The sequence below is a fragment of the Engystomops pustulosus genome, chromosome 1 (assembly GCF_040894005.1).
Source record: "Engystomops pustulosus chromosome 1, aEngPut4.maternal, whole genome shotgun sequence".
NCBI classification, from domain to species: domain Eukaryota; kingdom Metazoa; phylum Chordata; class Amphibia; order Anura; family Leptodactylidae; genus Engystomops; species Engystomops pustulosus.
In genome coordinates, this window is record NC_092411.1 from 191,100,818 (window position 1) to 191,123,934 (window position 23,117).

The 23,117-nt window shown below is 42.6% G+C and overlaps 1 protein-coding gene across 2 annotated transcripts; it reads left to right on the top strand.

The window, feature by feature from the left end:
- Positions 1–4,318: 4,318 nt before the first annotated feature.
- Positions 4,319–12,117, top strand: LOC140100596 (C-X-C motif chemokine 10-like). 2 transcript variants are annotated; one of them, XM_072126598.1, is made up of 4 exons: positions 4,319–4,655; positions 9,268–9,382; positions 9,663–9,755; positions 11,627–12,117. In XM_072126598.1, exons 1-4 carry the CDS (start codon positions 4,565–4,567, stop codon positions 11,676–11,678), a joined length of 351 nt encoding a protein of 116 aa, XP_071982699.1. In that variant the 5' UTR covers positions 4,319–4,564; the 3' UTR covers positions 11,679–12,117. The 2 variants fall into 2 exon arrangements, with proteins under 2 accessions (XP_071982699.1, XP_071982698.1); XM_072126597.1 differs by lacking the exon at positions 4,319–4,655 and adding an exon at positions 8,855–8,986.
- The last annotated feature ends 11,000 nt before the right edge of the window (positions 12,118–23,117 follow it).

Below are 23,117 nucleotides of genomic sequence, written 5' to 3' on the forward strand. Positions count from 1 at the left end.
GGCATACCACCCTCTTCATAAGGTTAGTAAATTGTCTCTTGCTCCTGAAATGGATTCTTCTCCCGGGGTTGTTACATTGTATTTATGTAATGCAGGTAGAGAGTCACAATTTACTAACCAACTCAACCATGACTTCTCCATCTCTGTCTGTGGGATCACAATAATACCAAGGTGAGATCACCCATATCCAGGTGTTGTTAAAATGTAACTTTTATTCAATAATGTTTAAAATAAAATAACTTCTTTGTGCAAATAAACTCTTAAAAACCCAAAGTGGGCTATAAGGCTGATCAGTATCGTTTTCCAAACACACTGTAGCTCAATTGTTTAAATGTAGACACTAGAGGTCAGTGTTTATCTTTTGTCTATTCACTTGCTACAAGTGTCAGTATTCTCTCATGCCACGGATTATCTAGTATCCATTCAGACCATAACACACAGAACTACAAGGACCTATATTTTTATCTGGCTATTACTGTCTATATAAGGGCTAGCTCTGTCTGCAGTACAGGGCTACACTCCTAACTCATCATTAGTTGCACTCATCCACACATTCATTGATTCTAAAATTCAATTCTAACAGCCCCAGTCCTTGAAGTTCTGCTAAGTAAACAATAGTACCAAGGCAGCAGGCCTGCTGTCTTGGGGTTGTGCTGTACTCCGCCCCACCTTTGCATCATTTTTTTAATCTCTTGCTTAGTCTTGCCGCATGCATCTTGGAAGCATCTCCAGAATCTGCCCATGTCTGACAACTGAAACCTTTAAAATGCTAATTATTGCTCTGTTTCACTCTTGACTACTGTAACTCCCTACTAATTGGTCTTCCACTCACTAAACTCTCTCCTCTACAATCTATTCTTAATGCAGCAGGCAGGCTTGTCTTTCAGACCAAAGAGTCCAGTTTGTGCTAATCACTGCACTGGCTGCCTGTCTACTACCAAATTCAGTTTAAAATAATAACCCTCATCCACAAAGCTCTGCAAAATGCTGCACCTCCCTATCTCTCTTCTCAGTCGCCCAACCCATGCTCTTTGATCTGCCAGTGATATTAGACTAATCTGTACCTTAATTTGAACCTCTCATGCACTTCTCCAGGACTTCTCCCAAGTTGCACCAATTCTCTGGAATGACCTACCCCAGACTACCAGATTAATACCCACCCTCAAAACCAATATTTTTAGGCAGGCCTTTCACACTTGCAAACTACATTAAATATCAACTCTCTCTTTACTAATCCATCCTATGTCCCCTATGTCACCCTCCCATCAGTTATCCAGCAAACACCAGATATATACCAAGCTCCAGGCTTCTCTGCAGTCACTTTCACCTTGGATATGTATATAAGATGGTGGCTGATGGCAGGTTCAAGCATCAGAATTTTATTAACTAAATTATTTTATACTGTTACCAGACCATTATACAAGCTCTTATACTTCTTGTGTCACCCCCTCATACTCATAGACTGTAAGCTCTTGCGAGCAGGGCCCTCACTCCTATTGTTCCATATGACTGGTTGTACTCTGTAATATAATATTATATTTTTGTATATGTCCCCTATGATTTGTAAAGTGCTGCAGAATTTGATGGCGCTTTATAATTAAAGTTTATTGTTATTACTATAACACCCCCTTCTCACTCATTAGCAAAATGTTTAAAGTTAAAAGAAGGAAGGAGGCCATGGTTAACAAATATAAGAAGATAAAAAGTGCCAGGATATATGACTAAGGCCCCTTTCACACTTGCGTTTTTCACGTGCATTTTCTGCGCGTGCTTTTGACGTGCAGAACTTGTAATCAATGGGTCTTTTCAGACTTGCATTTTTTTCACGCACACACGCGCGTTTGTTTTAACACAAATCTCGGTATCAAATCTCGGTATGCTCTACTTTTGCAAGTCACATGCGTGAAAAACGCACCATACAAGTCTATGGAGATGCATTAAAAACGCATTGCACTCTGAGACACTTGCAAGTCCAGTGCAATGCCATTTTCACGCATCAATTGCCATAGAAAAGATATACCTCAGTCCTGAGTCCTTTTCACATGCAGACACTGAACAAACTCTGACTGAAAACTGATTGCACTCTGATGTAAAATGTGCGTTTTTCACTGACCAAACCCTTATCGCTCCCTGATCAAACTCTGACATGATCTGCAACCCAAGTGTGGAAGGGGCCTAAGTGTCCCTTGGTTTATAATGCTTGATTTTGATAGTAGATTTCCTTTAAAGTAAAGGAAATTCTGAACAGTTCCAAATACTGGTGACTTTTTTTAAAAAAACCTTTAAGCATGACAATGACCCAAAGCATAACTCCACATTTATAAAAGAATTTGGCTGGAGCAAGCTCAACATTTTGTATCACAGGAACATTGGAACATGTTGCTTAAACAGTAATGGGAACGTTAAGAGGCTTACTTACAAGAATACAGTATCTTGATACTGTGGACCACCAGCTCCTCCTCAGGATGCTTCACTCCATTGACCTAAAGGACACCGCACTCTCTTGGTTTACTTCCTATCTCTCTGACCGCACCTTTAGTGCCTCCTTTTCTGGATCTTTCTCTTCTCATCTTCCTCTCAGTGTTGGGGTTCCTCGGGGCTCAGTCCTAGGTCATCTTCTCTTTTCCTTCTATACTGCCACCATTGGACAAACAGATCAGTAGAATATCTAAATGCTGATGACACCCAGCAATATACTTCTGCATGTATCATCACACTTGCCTTACTCCAAAACACTAGTGAAAGTCTTTCTGCTGTCTCTACCATAATGTTCTCTCTCTTCTTGAAACTTAATGGGGCAGATTTAGTTACCCGGTCCATTCGTGATCCAGCGGCACGTTCTCTGCGGTGGATTCGCGTCCGGCCGGGATTCACTAAGGTAGTTCCTCCGACGTCCACCAGGTGGCGCTGCTGCGCTGAAGTCCGCTGAAATGCACTCAAGTACACCGGCTTATTCCTGGTGAAGTTAAGTGCAAGCTCCGCAACACTTTTTGTTTTTTAAATGTGGCGGTTTTTCCGAATCCGTCGGGTTTTCGTTTGGCCACGCCCCCCCATTTCCGTCGCGTAAATGCCAACGCCGATACGCCAAAATCCGATCGTCTGCGCCAAAATCCCGTGGCAATACAGGGAAAATCGGCGCAAATCGGAAATATTCGGGTAACACGTCGGGAAAACGCGAATTGGGCCCTTAGCAAATGACCCCCAATATTTCTAAGACTGAACTCCTTATCTTTCCACCATCTACTAACCAACCCTGGTACTTTTACAACAGATTTGACATTTCAACATGCTCAGATAAGCAATAGAAAGCTGTGTTGTAGATTTGACTTTACCAAGTTATTTTTAAGATTCAGTTTAAAAAGAAAATTTTTACACCACAGTATTCAGGTCATTATTTTGCCTCCTTATTTGGAAGCAAAAATATGAAATAGATGTTAAACACAGAAAAAGGATATTTCCACTATACTTTTTCTCTGTAGGATCTCCTTACACTGAAAAGAACATTGGCATTTAAAAATGGTTTAAAAGATTTATAAATGTTTATCTTACTCCTTGATATCTGGACGGCATAAATTGCTTGCATGGAATGTGAAAATCACAGGGAATCATCTTTCACTTTCAGTTTTAATTTCCTGTTAGAGCAGAAGTTTATTATAAGTCAGCCTGTTATGATAAAATTAAAAGATATGCAATTAAGTGTATATGAACCTCTTTATCCAATTTACCATCATGATCTACAAGATTGTTGTCATAATTTTTGCTCCTGCTCAATTCTGCTTTTGGTCCAGGTAAACCCTTCAAACCATAATGATATATAATTTAAGAGCAATACTGGCTCTGCCATAAAATATATATTAATATTTCTATGTACAAATATAATTACTACTTCACTACTATTCACTATAACAAAAACATACACCACATCCTATAAAGTGTATAATACAGTAACACTGTAAAATCATTTAATAAGGTCAGTTCAGGGATTACTCCCTCCACTGGTAGTTTTACAGACCTCTCAAACTATTCGGATAAAAGCAAGCCACTATATAACGCATATTTTTTCACTTGAATGTCTCAATAATACTGTCATGATATCTGTCTTACCCCACTAATTGAAAATAGGTAGATTTAGGCTACTTTCACAATGCAGTGTGTAACACGTTTTGTTTCATATATGGCAGGGCTTCTTGCATTAGCATAATTTGTGTGCTAGGTTAGCTGATAACTGTATCTCTACTTCCAATTATTCTATCATAAAGTTATCTTCTCATATTTCAGGACTTGTTTCTTTGTTGTACGTTATCTCTTTTCAGAGTCATTCAGTGTTGCTGGGATTACTTCAATCAGAAATATAAGATATGAGCAGTGTCGGACTGGCCCACCGGAGTAGCGGAGAATCCTCCGGTGGGCCCTGAAGCCTGCCGGGTCCCGGTGCTCCGATGCCGTTGAGGCCTCAATACCCCCATGCCGGCGCGGACCCGGTGCGGCCCTGGCGCTCTCATGTCTGCGCGGCCCCGGCACTCTCATATCTGGTCTGGCACTCTCATATCTAGTCTGGCGCCTGATGCCTGGTTCCTGCTCCTGCGGTGACATCACCGCGACACCGCATCCTCGACGGCACCTGAGATGGCGCTTTCCCGCGGCTGCTGCACACAGTAAGGCCCTCTGTGTGTGTGTCTGTGTGTCTGTCTGTACTGGGGTGGGGGAGGCCCTTTTTCTCTGCTGGGGTGGGGGATGAGGCCCTATTTATATCCTGGGGTGGGGTGTGAGGCCCTTTTTCTATCCTGGGGTTAGGGGATGCCCTGTTTCTATCCTGGGGTGGGGGGGAGGCCCTATTTCTATCCTGGGGTGGCGGGTGAGGCCCTATTTCTATCCTGCGGTGGGGGATGAGGCCCTATATCTATCCTGCGGTGGGGAATGAGGCCCTATTTCTATCCTGGGGTGGGGGATGAGGCCCTATTTCTATCCTGCGGAGGGGGAATGAGGCCCTATTTCTATCCTGGGGTTAGGGGGAGGCCCTATTTCTATCCTGGGGTGAGGCCCTATTTCTATCCTGGGGTGGGGGGTGAGGCCCTATTTCTATCCTGGGGTGGGCCGTGAGGCCCTATTTCTATCCTGGGGTGGGGGGTGAGGCCCTATTTCTATCCTGGGGTGGGGGATGAGGCACTATTTCTATCCTGGGGTGGGGGTGAGGCCCTATTTCTATGCTGAGGCCCTATTTCTATCCTTGGGTGGGAGGTGAGGCCCTATTTCTATCCTGGGGTGGGGGGTGAGGCCCTATTTCTATCCTGGGGTTGGGGGAGGCCCTATTTCTATCCTGGGGTGGGGGGTGAGGCCCTATTTCTATCTTGGGGTGGGGGTTGAGGCCCCATTTCTATCCTGGGGTGGGGGGTGAGGCCCTATTTCTATCCTGGGGTGGGGGGGGTGAGGCCCTATTTCTATCATGGGGTGGGGGGGAGGCCCTGCCCCTATCCTGGGGGGGGGCTGTCTCTATACAGCCGCAGTACACAGCCATATTCATAGCTACAGTCGCAGTACACAGCCATACATGGAGCTACAGCCACAGTACACAGCCGTACATGGAGCTACAGCCACAGTACACAGCCATACATGGAGCTACAGCCTCAGTACACAGCCATACATGGAGCTACAGACTTAGTACACAGCCATTCATGGAGCTACAGCCACGGTACACAGCCATACATGGAGCTACAGCCGCAGTACACAGCCATACATGGAGCTACAGCCGCAGTACACAGCCATACATGGAGCTACAGTCGCAGTACACTGCCATACATGGAGCTACAGCCGCAGTACACAGCCATACATGGAGCTACAGCCGCAGTACACAGCCATACATGGAGCTACAGCCCCAGTACACAGCCATACATGGAGCTACAGGCACAGTACACAGCCATACATGGGGCTACAGGCGCAGTACACTGTAATATAGTTAGATGTTTTCCCAGCGATGATTGGACACAGTTAGTGTGCATTCACACTGCCATTGTGGGGACGCATATTTGGCTGCGAGCTTGGCTGAATGCTGCAGTTAGGTATGGACCTCGATTCTAGCTCTGTATCTAATGTTTGATAGAATGGGGCAGATTTACTTACCCGGTCCATTCGCGATCCAGAGGCGCGATCTCTGCGCTGGATTCGGGTCCGGCCGGGATTTATTAAGGCAGTTCCTCCGACGTCCACCATGTGGCGCTGCTGGGCTGAAGTTCCCTGGAACGCACTGGAATACACCGAGCCGGGCTGAGTGAAGGTAAGTGCAAGCTTCGCGACAGATTATTTTTTTTAAATGCGGCGGTTTTTCCGAATCCGTCGGGTTTCTGTTCGGCCACGCCCCCCGATTTCCGTCGCATGCATGCCACCGCCGATGTGCCACAATCCGATCGCGTGCGCCAAAATCCTGGGGCAATTCAGGGAGAATTGGCGCAAATCGGAAATATTCGGATAACACGTCGTGAAAACGCAAATCGGGCCCTTAGTTAATGACTCCCAATGTGTTTTACACTTCAATTAGGAGTAGTCTGGTAGTCTTTCTTATTACATGAAGGGTGCCCTTCCCCCAAGGGCCCAAGGTACACCAGTCCGACACTGGATATGAGTTACTCATAGATATCAGTGTCCAAACACATTTTATAGCAATTTGTGCTTCTTCCTCTGTGGCATCTTCATATTTAATGCATCCCCTTACCTGACTGCTTTTAAGCCTTGCTTATTATTTGTGGTAGATACCAAATAGCTGACATGAACCTCTTAATCTGGATGTCTTTATGTGTTCATAACAATATAAATATTTGTTTTCAGTATGTGTATATATATATATATATATATATATATATATAAATAAATACATATATAAATACATATATATATATATTGTGGCAGGGTGGCTGCCACTAGAGAAGCTTTTGGGCATAAAATGTGCATTTTGCCTTATGAAAAGCTGAGTAGAAGACAGACCTGGAAAAGTTGGGTCTGTCTAATTAAGTTGATTAGTTTTCAGCTGGAGGGGCTGCACTAATACATGGGGCAGACTTCACACTGGGCTCCACCCTGGGGAAGAGACAGGCTACGGCAAAGGCCTGTGGAGCGGTGGCAGTGAACTTGCTGTGTTTTTGGGGTGGCTGGCAGTAGGCCAGCACCTGGTGAGGTAGGGAACCTCGATGTATAGTTAGTGCCGGAGAGGCTTAGGTATTATTTTTATGTTTTGAGTTTGTGTACTGCCAAATAAAGCTGGCTGAGGCCAGTTTTAACCTTACTCACATTGTGTGAATTCCCTGTGTGTGCTGGTCGTCTGCTTAGGAGACGACGATCCCCGGAGCTAATCCCTTACAATATATATATATACACTCACCGGCCACTTTATTAGGTACACCATGCTAGTAACGGGTTGGACCTTTTGCCTTCAGAACTGCCTCAATTCTTCGTGGCATAGATTCAACAAGGTGCTGGAAGCATTCCTCAGAGATTTTGGTTCATATTGACATGATGGCATCACACAGTTGCCGCAGATTTGTCGGCTGCACATCCATGATGCGAATCTCCCGTTCCACCACATCCCAAAGATGCTCTATTGGATTGAGATCTGGTGACTTTTGGCCATTTGAGTACAGTGAGCTCATTGTCATGTTCAAGAAACCAGTCTGAGATGATTCCAGCTTTATGACATGGCGCATTATCCTGCTGAAAGTAGCCATCAGATGTTGGGTACATTGTGGTCATAAAGGGATGGACATGGTGAGCAACAATACTCAGGTAGGCTGTGGCGTTGCAACGATGCTCAATTGGTACCAAGGGGCCCAAAGAGTGCCAAGAAAATATTCCCCACACCATGACACCACCACCAGCAGCCTGAACTGTTGATACAAGGCAGGATGGATCCATGCTTTCATGTTGTTGACTCATCAGACCAGGCAACGTTTTTCCAATCTTCTACTGTCCAATTTCGATGAGCTTGTGCAAATTGTAGCCTCAGTTTCCTGTTCTTAGCTGAAAGGAGTGGCACCCGGTGTGGTCTTTGCTGCTGTAGCCCATCTGCCTCAAAGTTCGACGTACTGTGCGTTCAGAGATGCTCTTCTGCCTACCTTGGTTGTAACGGGTGGCGATTTGAGTCACTGTTGCCTTTCTATCAGCTCGAACCAGTCTGGACATTCTCCTCTGACATCTGGCATCAACAAGGCATTTCCGCCCACAGAACTACCGCTCTCTGGATGTTTTTTCTTTTTCGGACCATTCTCTGTAAACCCTAGAGATGGTTGTGCGTGAAAATCCCAGTAGATCAGCAACTTCTGAAATACTCAGACCAGCCCTTCTGGCACCAACAACCATGCCACGTTCAGAGGCACTCAAATCACCTTTCTTCCCCATACTGATGCTCGGTTTGAACTGCAGGAGATTGTCTTGACCATGTCTACATGCCTAAATGCACTGAGTTGCCGCCATGTGATTGGCTGATTAGAAATTAAGTGTTAACGAGCAGTTGGACAGGTGTACCTAATAAAGTGGCCGGTGAGTGTATATGTGAGTGTGAGTGATGGGTAACTATATAATCACATACTAATTTGCACATTTTTGGTTACAATGCATACATAATTAGAAAGTATAATACAATACATAGTATTAAAGCAAAATGTAGAATGATCTAAACATTGCTAATACAACAAAACTTTTCATACTACTTAGGATTTATGATTCCCTAGGATATTCTATTATATTTCTCATATTGCTATAAAGCATAAGGTATAAACTTGGGATGTAGAAATCCCAGGGAATCATATTACACTTTTAGTTTCCATTTTCTATCAGATAAGTAAAGTTTAGCAGAAGTCAGTCTGACCATTGGAATTCAGAGCATGTAACAAGATGTCCAAGGTCTCCTCTGCACCAGCTGGAGGTTCTTTACCTACTAACATGATGTACAAAGTTGCTGTCATCATTAATGTTCTCCTGCTCAATTCCGCTGTTGCACAAGGTATAACCATCTAACGTTGAACATGTATTATATCTTTAAATTATTAACATCTTTGTAAAAATAGTCTCAGGTATTTTATACATTAATATTTTTTGTATAATGCATTTTCCTACATAAACATTTACTATAGTATGTTATGGTATACTGACATTTCTTTTTATACTTCACTGCTTTTGTGCATGTATTAAAAAGTTTATTGTTAGTTGTAAATGTATACATTTCTCATTGATGTATATCACGTTCACAGGATATTATTAATTATTATAATTTCCTGTTTCCAGTACAACGTGGGAGACGTTGCAAATGTACAGGTCTTATAGAACAACTCAATGTCAAAAAAGTAATGAGGCTTGAAATATTCCCTGCAAGTTCTACATGTGAAAATAAAGAATATGTGTAAGTATGGTAATCTGGGTATAATAACTTTTGGATAGATATTTTATATCTTAAATCATAGTAATATATACATACGTTGAGCAGGAATTACCCTTCACTTTTTAAAATAAAAGATATAATATAGTAGATTTTTGTAATGAAAAATAGCTAACTGTATATTTTCATGTTACCATCAATTAAAAAAATACAGGTCACTTTAAATTAGTTGCTGTAGATTAATCCAAAATAAATGACTTCAAAAAATAATAAAATGATGCTAAGTATTGTTATTTTACCGCAGCGTTGTCCTAAAAAGTTCCAAAAAATCTTTTCCCAAAAAATGTGTCAACCCTAATAGTAAAGAAGTAAAAGCGATACTGAAAGAAAATAATAAGTGAGTATTTACTTTTTGAAATGTGAATACATTGTATCATAAGCAAATTGTGAAGTACTTTATTAAGGCAATGTCCTATATTATGCTGTCCATTGTTAAGATAAAATTCACCTAATAATTCTGTTCATATAGTGTAAGTTGTCCTTTATATGTAAACTATAACTTGTTTAGCACAGAAAATCCAGAATCAGATCATGGATCTTGGCGCTTGATAAAAAGTATATATCACAATATTCACTTGTATTAGACCATGAAGAGTTAAACTGATAGCCATACACGAGCTGTGACATACACAATTAGGGATGTACATTACATCCAGCCTAAATATATATGAAGACCATATATAGGGACACAGAACGTCCAACACTACAAGACACACCTCTACTATAACTATATATGACAGACGGACAGTGTTATGGCGGCGGATACCGGGCGGCTGATACCGAGAGGCTGTTACATCGGGGCTGATACATCAAGGCTACGACAGCTGGACGACGCTCACAACTGAAAACTCTTGAGCTCTCACATCTCGGATGACACACGGAGAAGAAAACACAACAGGTGTAATGTATAACGATACATGAAGAGCTACGGGAAGATTTAGAAACCTCCCGGCCATCTCCAGAAGACACTCTCACTGATACACTGACTGACATGGACACGTGACTGATAACCTGTGCAAGTATCTTGTATCCTGCATTCTGCAACCTGGATGACGGCAATAAAGGAGACTTTTTATAAGTATCATCGAGTTCTTCTGGTGTCCACCAAGTGACGTATTTTGGGAATAATCACTTTGACACCAAGTATAGTTATTTGTATCAAATTACATTTAACAATACACAGAACAATAGAGACAATGGGGGTCATTTACTAAGGGCCCGATTCGCGTTTTCCCGACGTGTTACCCGAATATTTCCGATTTGCGCCGCTTGTACATGAATTGCCCCGGGTTTTTGGCGCACGCGATCGGATTGTGGCGCATCGGGGCCGGCATGCGCGCGACAGAAATCGGGGGGGCGTGGCCGAACGAAAACCCGACGTATTCGGAAAAACCGCCGCATTTAAAAACCGAAAATGTGTCGCTTGGGGAGCGCTCACCTTCACCTTCTATGGGATGGTGCATTCCGGGGCGTTAAGATTATTTTCGACGCTGCAGCGCCACCTGGTGGACGGCGGAGGAACTACCATCTTAAATCCCAGCCGGACCCGAATCCTGTGCAGAGAACGCGCCGCTGGATCGCGAATGGGCCGGGTAAGTAAATGTGCCCCAATATCTATTAATTAGATTTTACAGTGCTCTGTGCAACAGAGATTGATAGACAGAAGGAATATAACTATATTATATATAAATAAGCTAAATCCAACAACGAGGAAGCAGAACTCCGTGATTCAGTGGTGATATTTATTGCACCAGTGGAAAAAGATACAACGTTTCAGCTATCTCAATGTAGCCATTTTCAAGTATACCAAACAAAGGATGTGACATCATCAGTGCGGGAGATATAAACCCGCCTTGTATCATTGTTTGGTATACTTGAAAATGGCTACATTGTATCTTTTTCCACTGGTGCAATAAATATCACCATTGAATCACGGAGTGCTGCTTCCTCGTTGTTGGATTTACTTGTGTAAGGGTCTTCTGAGCCAGAGTCCCCGAAGCGTGCACCCACACGGATCTTAATCCAGGATACCACAGTGCTACTCCACCAACTCCCCCTTTTTGTGCCATATATAAATAAGCTTATGTACTGAATGCACTTGTTTATTAGGTACTTTATAGAGAAATATATAATACTGCTATAAGTATATACACTTTTCTGAAATATTTATTTGTGAGTTAAACAAATATTCTACTTATTTTCTTTTAGGAAAACTAAACACATAAAAGTTATCAGAAAGGGAGCAACAACGGGAAAATGACCCCAAGAGGACTCATTGTATCATGAATTCTGACACAAAGCTATAACCAAATTACATGTTAAATGTCCATTTCTTTTGCCAATAGAGTCATGTTTATACACAAATAAGGTGGAGTAACCTGTCACAAGAGTTTTTATGCGCATGGGAAAAGCTATAAATTTATGTAGTGGGATATATATTTTATGCAGAACTAAACAGGATAACAAACAAAGATATTCCAAAATGTAAAATAAACAGAGAGCATATTGAGAAATCTGGATACATCTTCATTATTAAATACATGCACTACAATTGCTGATAGCAAAATAGCCCACAAGATTATACTTATACTAGCAAGAAGTATGTCACACACATATATTCCACAGGAGGAAATAATCATAAGGCTTTTTTAAATCATTTTTTTTTAGTTTTTAGGTTGTATACCCTTTGTATTAATGCATATATGAACATATTTCATACATATTTTTTTTAAATGTACTGTATAATAGTAAATGTCAACTATGAAGATCTTTGTAAATTATTTGAAATAATCATTTTCTTAAAAACAGAAAAAAATATAAAAAAATAAACCTTTCTAAGAAATTTTAACCTGTGTGTGGATATACGTGTACATGCACATTTTGAATGCACAATTCATGTGTGAAATATCAGACTTGTTATATAAAAAATGCAGAACTATATTTAAGAAAATTAAATGTTCTTCATTGGTTTAAAACATGATAGGCTACACAAAATAAAATTAAATAACATTGAGTAAATAATAACCACTACCACCTTGTTTGGGTAAATTCCTGAATATAAGTCAGTCCCACTTGTTGCCAGACAAGAATAGAGATGGCACAGAAGATAATTATACAGGCAGTCCCCGGGTTACATACAAGATAGGTTCTGTAGGTTTGTTCTTAAGTTGAGTTTGTATGTAAGTCGGAACCGTATACTTTATTATTGTAACCCCAGCCAAAAATTTTTTGGCCTCTGTGACAATTGGATTTTAAAAATGTTGGATTGTCATAAGAACCAGGATAAACAATAAATCTTAGTTACAGACACCTGTGATAACTGTTATAGCTGTTTATTGTAGCCTAGGACTAAAGTACAGTAAATTACCAAAATCCCGAGGTCCGTTTGTAACTAGGGGTCGTATGTAAGTCAGGTGTTCTTAAGTAGGGGACCGCCTGTAATGGAGACCCCTCAGAGCAGATAATAATGATGTAGACAAAATTATAAAGCAAATTTTACAAATAAATGCGGATATAGATTGTAACATGGTTATTGTAAGGCAGGTGTTCTCATGTTCTACTTATAATTAGTATTACAGACACTCAATCACATGAAAAAAAAGTTTTGTACTGTGTTAGCCAGTTTAAGAAACTCCTGTTGCTTTTGAAAGCCTCAAGATGTTACAAGCAAGCTTTCAGGATGGCTATGGTTCCTTCATCAGGCATGGTAATGGGCACAAAATGATAGACACATTTTGGAATACAAGTTTATTACCCTCTTTGACACCCTCCACACATGACTCAATCTATCAAAGGGATTCATGACCCATTTCAGCCTCTAACAAATGTTATCTTGAGATAATGGTTCTTCAGAGACTTCAGAGTTTTTAACTTGGAGGCAATTAACCACCACAATGCCCAAGTCATATAATTAAGGACCTGTTGTCTCAACTTTCTTATTGCTATTGTCCTTTTGTTTACATTTTGTTTGCATTTCTTCTCTGTCTATGGTGTATAAGATCTGTGTCACTACAGAAGAGACTGTAGAGAAAAAGTTGAGAAAAAGTTGGCACTCACCACTTCTTTAAAACGTCCTTCTTTATTTATTCATCTTTAAAATGGCATACACAACAAGAGAGAGAGAGTAGCAGATAAGTTGAAATTTTTTTAGGGACGAGTCATTTTGCGCTAGTTCTAGCACTGCATCTTGCCTAAATCTCTAGGCGTCTTCACCTTTCTTTTTAAACAAGGCTGCCAAGAGGTGTTGCTACGTCATGCAGCCACACCTACAACTTTAAAAACACCCTATTGGTTAAAAACATCAAGGGGTGGGGATGAACTGCTCGTTCGCTCCACCTCTGTATTGCAGCAAGGCACAGTATCGGACCTGGATGGAAACTTCTGTTTTTACTGCGTCGAATCAGGTTTAAGTATTCGGGCGTGTTAGAACTCTGATTACCTATAGTGCTGAAGTGTCCAATCAGGGATCTTTGAAGGAAAAAACTAAAGAAAAAGGTGAATACCCTATTGATATAGGGCCATTAAGGCTTTTTCGTCCACAATCCTCCTGATCCAGAGGAAGCCGAGTGTTTATTGGCTGTGGCGGAATCAGAGGTTATTCAAATGGACGATCCCTTAAAGGGTGGCAACCCCTCCACCTTTAATCCCCCTGTTAAACCAGGCAGCTCATTAGATATCTTCCAACAGAGGGTCACACAAGACATTAACCCCTTAAAGACCTTTTTTGTTTTTTCATTTCTATTTTTCACTTCCCACCTTCAAAAATCTATAACTTTTTTATTTTTACATGTAAAGAGCTGTGTAACAAATTGGACTTTATAGTGACAGTATTTAATATTCCATGCCGTGTATTGGGAAGCAGGAAAAAAATTCCAAATGCTGTGAAAATGGAGAAAAAATGCATTTGCACTGTTTTCTTGTGGGCTTGGATTTTACAGCTTTCACTGTGCGCCACAAATGACATGTCTACTTTATTCTTTAGGTTGGAACTATTATGGGGTTACCAAATTTGTATAGGTTTTATAATGTTTTCAAACATTTACAAAAATTAAAACCTCCTGTACAAAATTTTTTTTTTTTATTTTACCATCCTCTGGCGCCAATAACTTTTTCATACTTTGGTTTACAGAGCTCTGGGTGGTGTAATTTTTTGCAACTTCTGATGACTTTTTATACATTTTATGATATTTTTCAAAATGGCAAAAAAGGGCCATTTTCGACTTTGGGCGCTATTTACGGTTACGAGGTTAAACGCAGTGAAAAAACATGATTATATTTTGATAGATCGGGCATTTTTGTGCGCTGCGATAGCTAATGTGTTTATGATTTTTACTGTTTATTAATATTTATATCAGTTCTAAGGAAAGGGGGATGATTTGAATTTTTAGGTTTTTTTATTATAATTTTCTTTTTAAACTTTTTTATTCATTTTTACTTTTACTATTTTTCAGACTACCTAAGGTACTTTAACCCTAGGTTGTCTGATCGATCCTATCATAAACTGCCATTGTACAGCATGACAGTAAATGGGGTTTTTCCTCCTCATTAATTACAAAGTGCTTATAATGAAAGGGTTAAAACAAGACAGCCGAGGCTGTCATGGCGACGGATCGCTGCTCCCCGATTGTGTCATGGGGAGCGACTATTCTCGGCAAGATGGCGGCGCCATCGCTGGTGTTACCAGTAAGTCTTTGCTGCAGTATGCAGCAAAGACTTATCAGCTATGGAGAGGGCGCGACGGTATGGGGCCGGTAAGGGGTTAAGGCACTCTTGTGCATGGGTACAGGGCTTAAGGCACTCTTGTGCAAAAACGGCAGTGACAAAATCTCAAAAAAAGAAAGGGCAACGGAAAATTGGCTGAAAAAGAATAAAGAGATAATAGTTAAAAAGGCGGATTAGGGGGGAGCGTTGTAATTATGACTCGCGAGAAGTATATAAAAGAAGCTGAGAGACAGTTAAAAAATACACAGAATTATGTACAGTTATCATATGACCCCACTCAAAAAATAAAAACAAAACTGAGCACTTTTATGAGAGACACATCAGTGGCACAGAGGCCCTGAAATAATCGCAAATGCTAGCCTATTGCTACTATTTACTCCTCTCCGCCATCTTCACGCCAGTGGGGCATGAGGGGGCGCGGGCGGATGTGGGCCGATGCGGGGCGTTGCTGTCCCCACGGCGGCGCAGTCACTGTCACCGGTGACTTTTAAATTGCTGGCTGCATTTATTTCTATGGCCAGGCCCTGTCTGGTGTAGAATAGATGTGGCGCCACCTACTGCCCCAATACATCAAGAGGATTTCGCCTCGCACCGCTGGTTGAACACCATCTCCTTATAATCCAGCACCTCCCTTCCTGCCTCGCCGGATCTTTGTGTGCCCACACCATTGTGAAAGCTCCCCTGCGATATTCCTGCGTTACTGTGTATTCATGCATTCCTGTGTATTCCTGCGTTTCTGTGCATTCCTGCGTTCCAATGTGTTCCTGCTCCCGTGTTCCTGTGTTACCATTATTCCTCCGTATTGCTGTGTTCCTGCATTGCTGTGTTCCTGTGTCCCGTGTGCCTGTGATCCCGTTCCCATCTGTCTGGACCTCCTGTTGCTGACCTTACATCTCTGCCGTCTGCCCTGACCTTCTGCCTGGACCTGACCACGAGACTCTCTCCTGCTAAGGTACATCGACCACGGCTGCCATTGTGGGCTAGTCGCACCTGTGGAACGACCTAGTGGTACCCTGCCGCAGCAAGTCCATCCCGCTTTGCGGCGGACTCTTGTGAAGACCAGGTGCCACTTAGACTCTGGTCCCAGGTGTCAGCTAGCACCATCTCCCGCAGTGGTCCAGAGGATCCACTGTTCCTGAATCCTGACACTTATCCACTACCCCTCTTAAAGAAGGCAAAAGAGAAGGCTTTAAAATGACCTCAGATCGGTTTTTGAAAAAGTCTTTGGATAGATAAAAGAGAGTAAAAAAAATTAATCTTTTCTTTTGACTATAATGCAATGGCCCCGATAATTAAGAATGCGATTGAAAACAAGTGGTATATGGTGAAGTCCGATCCTCAATTAAAAACCATAGCAGAAAATGGCCCCTTAGTTACATTCAGTAGAAGAAAAACTATAAAGGATCATCTAATATGTAGCAGACTCCCTGTCACATGTAATGAAAATAATTGTCTAAGAAAGGCTGTCCCCATAGGTAACCACAGATGTGGATGTTGCAACCACTGCACTCAAAAGGTTAAGGGGAAAATATTGAAGATCGAGGGTGTAGAATATAGAATCAAGCAATTCATAACTTGCAGATTATGCTATATTATATATTATTTGTACATGCGGTCAGTTCTATATAGGCAAACAATAAGAGCACTATTTACACGATTAAGGGAACATAAGAACTCAATTGCTAACGGAAAAGGGACTCCACGCCTTATAGAACATATGAACACAGCCCACAGGGGTGATACTAACATGCTTCCCTTTGCAGGTATTGAGCAGGTTCAGATACCAATGTATGGGGGAGATAGACATAAATTATTGCTTGGAAAACAGCGCAATGGATTATGCGGACAGGAGAGCTGGATGCATTAGGTCTTAATGACAAGAACGACATGGAATTTTTTTGTAAATCGGGAAGACTGTTATATCTGAACATGCCATATACTTAATGCAAGACAGCGAGCTCTTAATGTGTCCGTTTAAATGTGATTGGAGTGTTGTAACTGTATATATACTTATACATCCGATATTTCTCATCTCAAAGTTTGCCATTTTTTCACAAATTTATCGCTGTCTTTTGGTTTAAATGGGATTGGAGATTTTTAGACATATACATATTTGGATATCCGATTTGCTTTACCTTAAAGTTTGTCATTTTCCCATCAATAGATCGATAGTCTGTTTTATAGTAGGTGCGCCTTCTTTTCGGATAATGTAGCCTGATTGGCGGTATCCAGCAAAGAAGGTCTTCCTTCAGGTCCGACAGGACACTTCAGCATTATACGTAATCAGAGTTCTAACACGCCCTTTGTGCCGCCCATTTCCAGGATACTTAAACCTGATTGGACGCAGTAAAAACTGAAGTTTCTATTCAGGCCTGATACTGTGTCTTGCTGCAATACAGAGTCGGGGCAAACGAGCAGCTCGTCCCTACCCCTTGATGTTTTTAACAAATAGTGTGTCTTTTAAGTTGTAGATATGGCTGCATGACATAGCAGTACTTCTTGGCAGCCTTGTTTAACCCCTATGGGACTCAGCCTATTTTGGCCTTTAGGACGGGGCCCCATTTTTCAAATCTGCCCTGTGTCACTATAAGTGGTTATAGCTTTAGAACGCTATGAGATATCTAGGGGATTTTGAGACATTTTCTCTTGACACATTGTACTATTAGTTTAAAAATTTGGAAGAAATCTTGTGTTTAGTTATGAAAAAAAACAAAATTTGTCAAAAATTTGGAAAAATTCTTTATTTTCAACGTTCTAAATTCTCTACTTTTGATGCAGATAGTCATAGCACCCAAATAAATTCATAACTTACATTTCCCAAATGTCTGCTTTATGTTGGATGGTTTTTTAAGATTCCACATATTTTACTAGAATGTTATGAGGCTCAGAATTTAGGTATCATTTTTCACATTTTTGTAAAATCACCAAAACCCGTATTTAGATGGACCTGCTCAACTTCTAATTTACACTGAGAGGCCTAAATAATAGCTAGACTCGTAAATTACCCCATAATGGAAACTTCACCCCTCAACATATGAAAAACCACTTTTAAGAAGTTTGTTAACCTTTAGGTGTTTTATAGGGGTTAAAACAAAATGGAGGTGCAGTCTACAAATTGTAATATTTTTTCATAATAAACTCATTTTGGGTGGAAAATTAAACATTAAAGGAAAAAAGGCTCCACGAAGTTTGATACCCAATTTCTCTCGAGTACACCGATACCCTATATGTGGTGGTAACCTGCTGTATGGGCACACGGCCGGGCATAGAAGGGAAGGAGGCGCCTTGCAGATCAGATTTGCTATGTCACATTGTACAGGCACATTGTACAGGACCTATAGGGGCTTATTTCTTTTGCCACATGAGATGCACTTTTCTGGTACGTAATTTTGGAGTATCTATAGCTAATTAGGAAAATTTTTATGTGTTTTCTTTTGGCCGTTAACCATACCATAAAAATAGTATATTATTTTTTTTCTATGGGTCACCACGATTACAAAAATACCTCATTTATATAGATTTTTAATTTTTTTCCCATCTTTACTGAATAAAAAGTACCGTATATACTTGAGTATAAGCCGACCCGAGTATAAGCCGAGACCACTAATTTTACCACCAAAAACTGGGAAAACCGATTGACTTGAGTATAAGCCGAGGGTGGGAAATGCATTGGTCACAGACCCCCCCAGAATATAGCCAGCAAGCCCCCAGTAGTATACAGCCAGCTCAGCCTGCCCCCTGTAGTATACGGCAAGCCCAGGCTGCCCCCGGTAGCATACAGCCAGCCCATCCTGCCCCCAGTAGTATACAGCCAGCCCAGCCTGCCCCCAGTAGTATACAGCCAGCCCATCCTGCCCCCAGTAGTATACAGCCAGACCAGCCTGCCCCCAGTAGTATACAGCCAGCCCAGCCTGCCCCAGTAGTAGACAGTCAGCCCAGTCTGCCCCAGTAGTAAACAGCCAGCCCAGCCTGCTCCCAGTAGTATACAGCCAGCCCATCCTGCCCCCAGTAGTATACAGCCAGCCAAGCCTGCCCCCAGTAGTATACAGCCAGCCAAGCCTGCCCCCAGGAGTATACAGCCAGCTCAGCCTGCCCCCAGTAGTATACAGCCTGCCCCCAAAAGTATACAGCCTGCCCCCTGTAGTATACAGCCTCGCCAGTCTGCCCAGCTACCCCAGTAGTATACAGCCAGCTCAGCCTGCCCCCAGTAGTATACAGCCAGCCCAGCGTGCCCTCAGTAGTATACAGCCAGCCCAGCCTGCCCCCAGTAGTATACAGCCAGCCCAGCCTGCCCCCAGTAGTATACAGCCAGCCCAGCCTGCCCCCAGTAGTATACAGCCAGCCCAGCCTGCCCCCAGTAGTATACAGCCAGCCCAGCACTAAAAAAAAAAAATAAACTTATGTACTCACCCTCCGGCAGCCCTGTTGCGCAGCACTGTTCCCCCGATGTCAGCACAACTCCTTTTCTGGCTTTTCTGGCCATGTTTTTCCTGGACGGCAGGCGCATAGTATGACGTCAGCAGCGGCAGCGTCAAAGTATGCGCCTGCCGGGAGAAAAACATGGCCACATCCTGCAGGCTTTTACAGAAGAAAGAAGAAAGGCGCGGTAGACAGAAGAGCATTTTAGAGCATTTTTTTAAGGTATTTATAAAAAATTATCTTTTTTCGGAAAGTTTTTTGCATTTTATTTTTTTTTTATTTAGCGTGCGGGTCCAGTAACAATTCTTTTTTATTATACAGATTGTTACGGATGCGGCAATAACAAATATGTGGCGGGGGGTTTTGTGTTTTTTATACTTTATTAAGTGTTTTTATGGGAAAGTGACATTTTAGGGGCTTATATTTTTATGTATTTATGTTTTATTTATTCTAATGTGTAAACTGTAGTGTTTTTACACGTTTTTACTTTTCCATACTTGAACTTGAACCAGCGATGCTCTGATCACTGGATCAAGTTCAATACACTGCTCTACAATATACTGTTTTATTGTAGAGCAGTGTAAACTGTCTGAGCATGCAGACGCATGCACAGACAGTTTACAGTAAGACTCGGAAGGGGTCTGACTGCACAGAAGATCGGGCAGTCCCGAGGCAGTCAGAAGTTGATCGGATCCCCTGATAAGCGGCACGGGGATCCGATCCATAGCGGGAACCGCGGCGTGTAAGGGGTTAACAACCGCGATCGGAGACAGCTGATGGCCGCTGCTTCTGGTGCCAGCTCCGTTTGTGAGCCATTGCCAGAAGCAGGACATTATAGCACGTCCCTGTGCACTTATTATCTAGCCGCAGGGACATACTATAACATCCTGGTGCGCCTAGGGGTTAAAAAGACAGATGAGGCCGCCTAGAGAGTTAGACAAGATGAAGCGCACGGACTAGCGCAAAACGACTCGTCCCTAAACAAACGCATCCTTATCAGCTACTCTCTCTCCTGTGATGAATTAATAAAGAAGGAAGTTTTAAAGAAACTTTTTCTCTTCCTTGATGTTTCTAAATGAAATTGAAGATAACTGTGTATGGACTTTCCAAATATGTTTGAGCACCACCACAAAGACTATAAAGATATAGCTCATCAATTCCTTTGCTATTCCTTTGCTGAGGACCCTCAATAGTGTCCCTTCACACACTCTCTGCATTATTATAAAACTTCAGAAAGACTGTTATACCATGCCTGATGAAGGGACCTTAGCCATCCCGAAAGCTTGCTTGTAAAATCTTATATTTCAGTTAGCCATTAAAAGGTATCACAATGTCATGAAGGTGACTTTATTTGATCAAAAAGATACACTTAATCACTTAATCACTTAAACATATACTTAAAATATTAACAAATCAGAGTCTATATGCCACTACATACCATATACACTCACCGGCCACTTTATTAGGTACACCTGTCCAACTGCTCGTTAACACTTAATTTCTAATCAGCCAATCACATGGCGGCAACTCAGTGCATTTAGGCATGTAGACATGGTCAAGACAATCTCCTGCAGTTCAAACCGAGCATCAGTATGGGGAAGAAAGGTGATTTGAGTGCCTTTGAACGTGGCATTGTTGTTGGTGCCAGAAGGGCTGGTCTGAGTATTTCAGAAACTGCTGATCTACTGGGATTTTCACGCACAACCATCTCTAGGGTTTACAGAGAATGATCCGAAAAAGAAAAAACATCCAGTGAGCGGCAGTTCTGTGGGCGGAAATGCCTTGTTGATGCCAGAGGTCAGAGGAGAATGGGCAGACTGGTTCGAGCTGATAGAAAGGCAACAGTGACTCAAATCGCCACCCGTTACAACCAAGGTAGGCAGAAGAGCAGCTCTGAACGCACAGTACGTCGAACTTTGAGGCAGATGGGCTACAGCAGCAAAGACCACACCGGGTGCCACTCCTTTCAGCTAAGAACAGGAAACTGAGGCTACAATTTGCACAAGCTCATCGAAATTGGACAGTAGAAGATTGGAAAAATGTTGCCTGGTCTGATGAGTCTCGATTTCTGCTGCGACATTCGGATGGTAGGGTCAGAATTTGGCGTCAACAACATGGATCCATCCTGCCTTGTATCAATGGTTCAGGCTGGTGGTGGTGGTGTCATGGTGTGGGGAATATTTTCTTGGCACTCTTTGGGCCCCTTGGTACCAATTGAGCATCGTTGCAACGCCACAGCCTACCTGAGTATTGTTGCTGACCATGTCCATCCCTTTATGACCACAATGTACCCAACATCTGATGGCTACTTTCAGCAGGATAATGCGCCATGTCATAAAGCTGGAATCATCTCATACTGGTTTCTTGAACATGACAATGAAGTCACTGTACTCAAATGGCCTCCACAGTCACCAGATCTCAATCCAATAGAGCATCTTTGGGATGTGGTGGAACGGGAGATTCGCATCATGGATGTGCAGCCGACAAATCTGCGGCAACTGTGTGATGCCATCATTTCAATATGGACCAAAATCTCTGAGGAATGCTTCCAGCACCTTGTTTAATCTATGCCACGAAGAATTGAGGCAGTTCTGAAGGCAAAAGGGGGTCCAACCCGTTACTAGCATGGTGTACCTAATAAAGTGGCCGGTGAGTGTATATTCAAGTATAAGCCGAGTTTTCAGCACAAAAAATGTGCTGAAAAACTTCACTTTGGCTTATACTCAAGTCATGAGAAAAAACAAATACTGTAGCCGGCTCCGTGTCCCCGCGCTGTCCATCGCAGGGATCGTGACGTCAGCCGCTCGGCACACACTATGATGTTAGCGAGTGACTGAGGTCACGATCCCTGCAATGGACCGCGCTGGGGCACGGAGCCAATGCCAGAGCATCGCGGTATAGAAGATCACCTGCCAGGGGGCGCCAGAGGTGGAGGACAGTGTTTGGTTTTTTTTCCTACAGGAATTATATTGCGGGCAGAAGCTGGGCAGGCTGTATACTACAGGGGGCTGGGCAGGCTGTATACTGCAGGGGGGTGGGCATGCTGTATACTGCATGTGGCTGGGCAGGCTGTATACTGCAGGGGCTGGGCAGGCTGTATACTACAGGGGGCTGGGCAGGCTGTATACTGCAGGGGGGTGGGCATGCTGTATACTGCATGTGGCTGGGCAGGCTGTATACTGCAGGGGCTGGGCAGGCTGTATACTACAGGGGGCTGGGCAGGCTGTATACTGCAGGGGGGTGGGCATGCTGTATACTGCATGTGGCTGGGCAGGCTGTATACTACAGGGGGCTGGGCAGGCTGTATACTACAGGGGGCTGGGCAAGCTGTATACTGCAGGGGGGTGGGCATGTTGTATACTGCATGGGGCTGGGCAGGCTGTACACTGCAGGGGCTGTGCAGGCTGTATACTGCAGGGGCTGTCTATATACTTGGAGGCTGTGACCAATGCATTTTCCACCCTTGGCTTATACTCGAGTCAATAGGTTTTTCCAGTTTTTTGTGTTAAAATTATACACGGCTCGAGTTATACCCGAGTAAATACGGTACCACTATTTG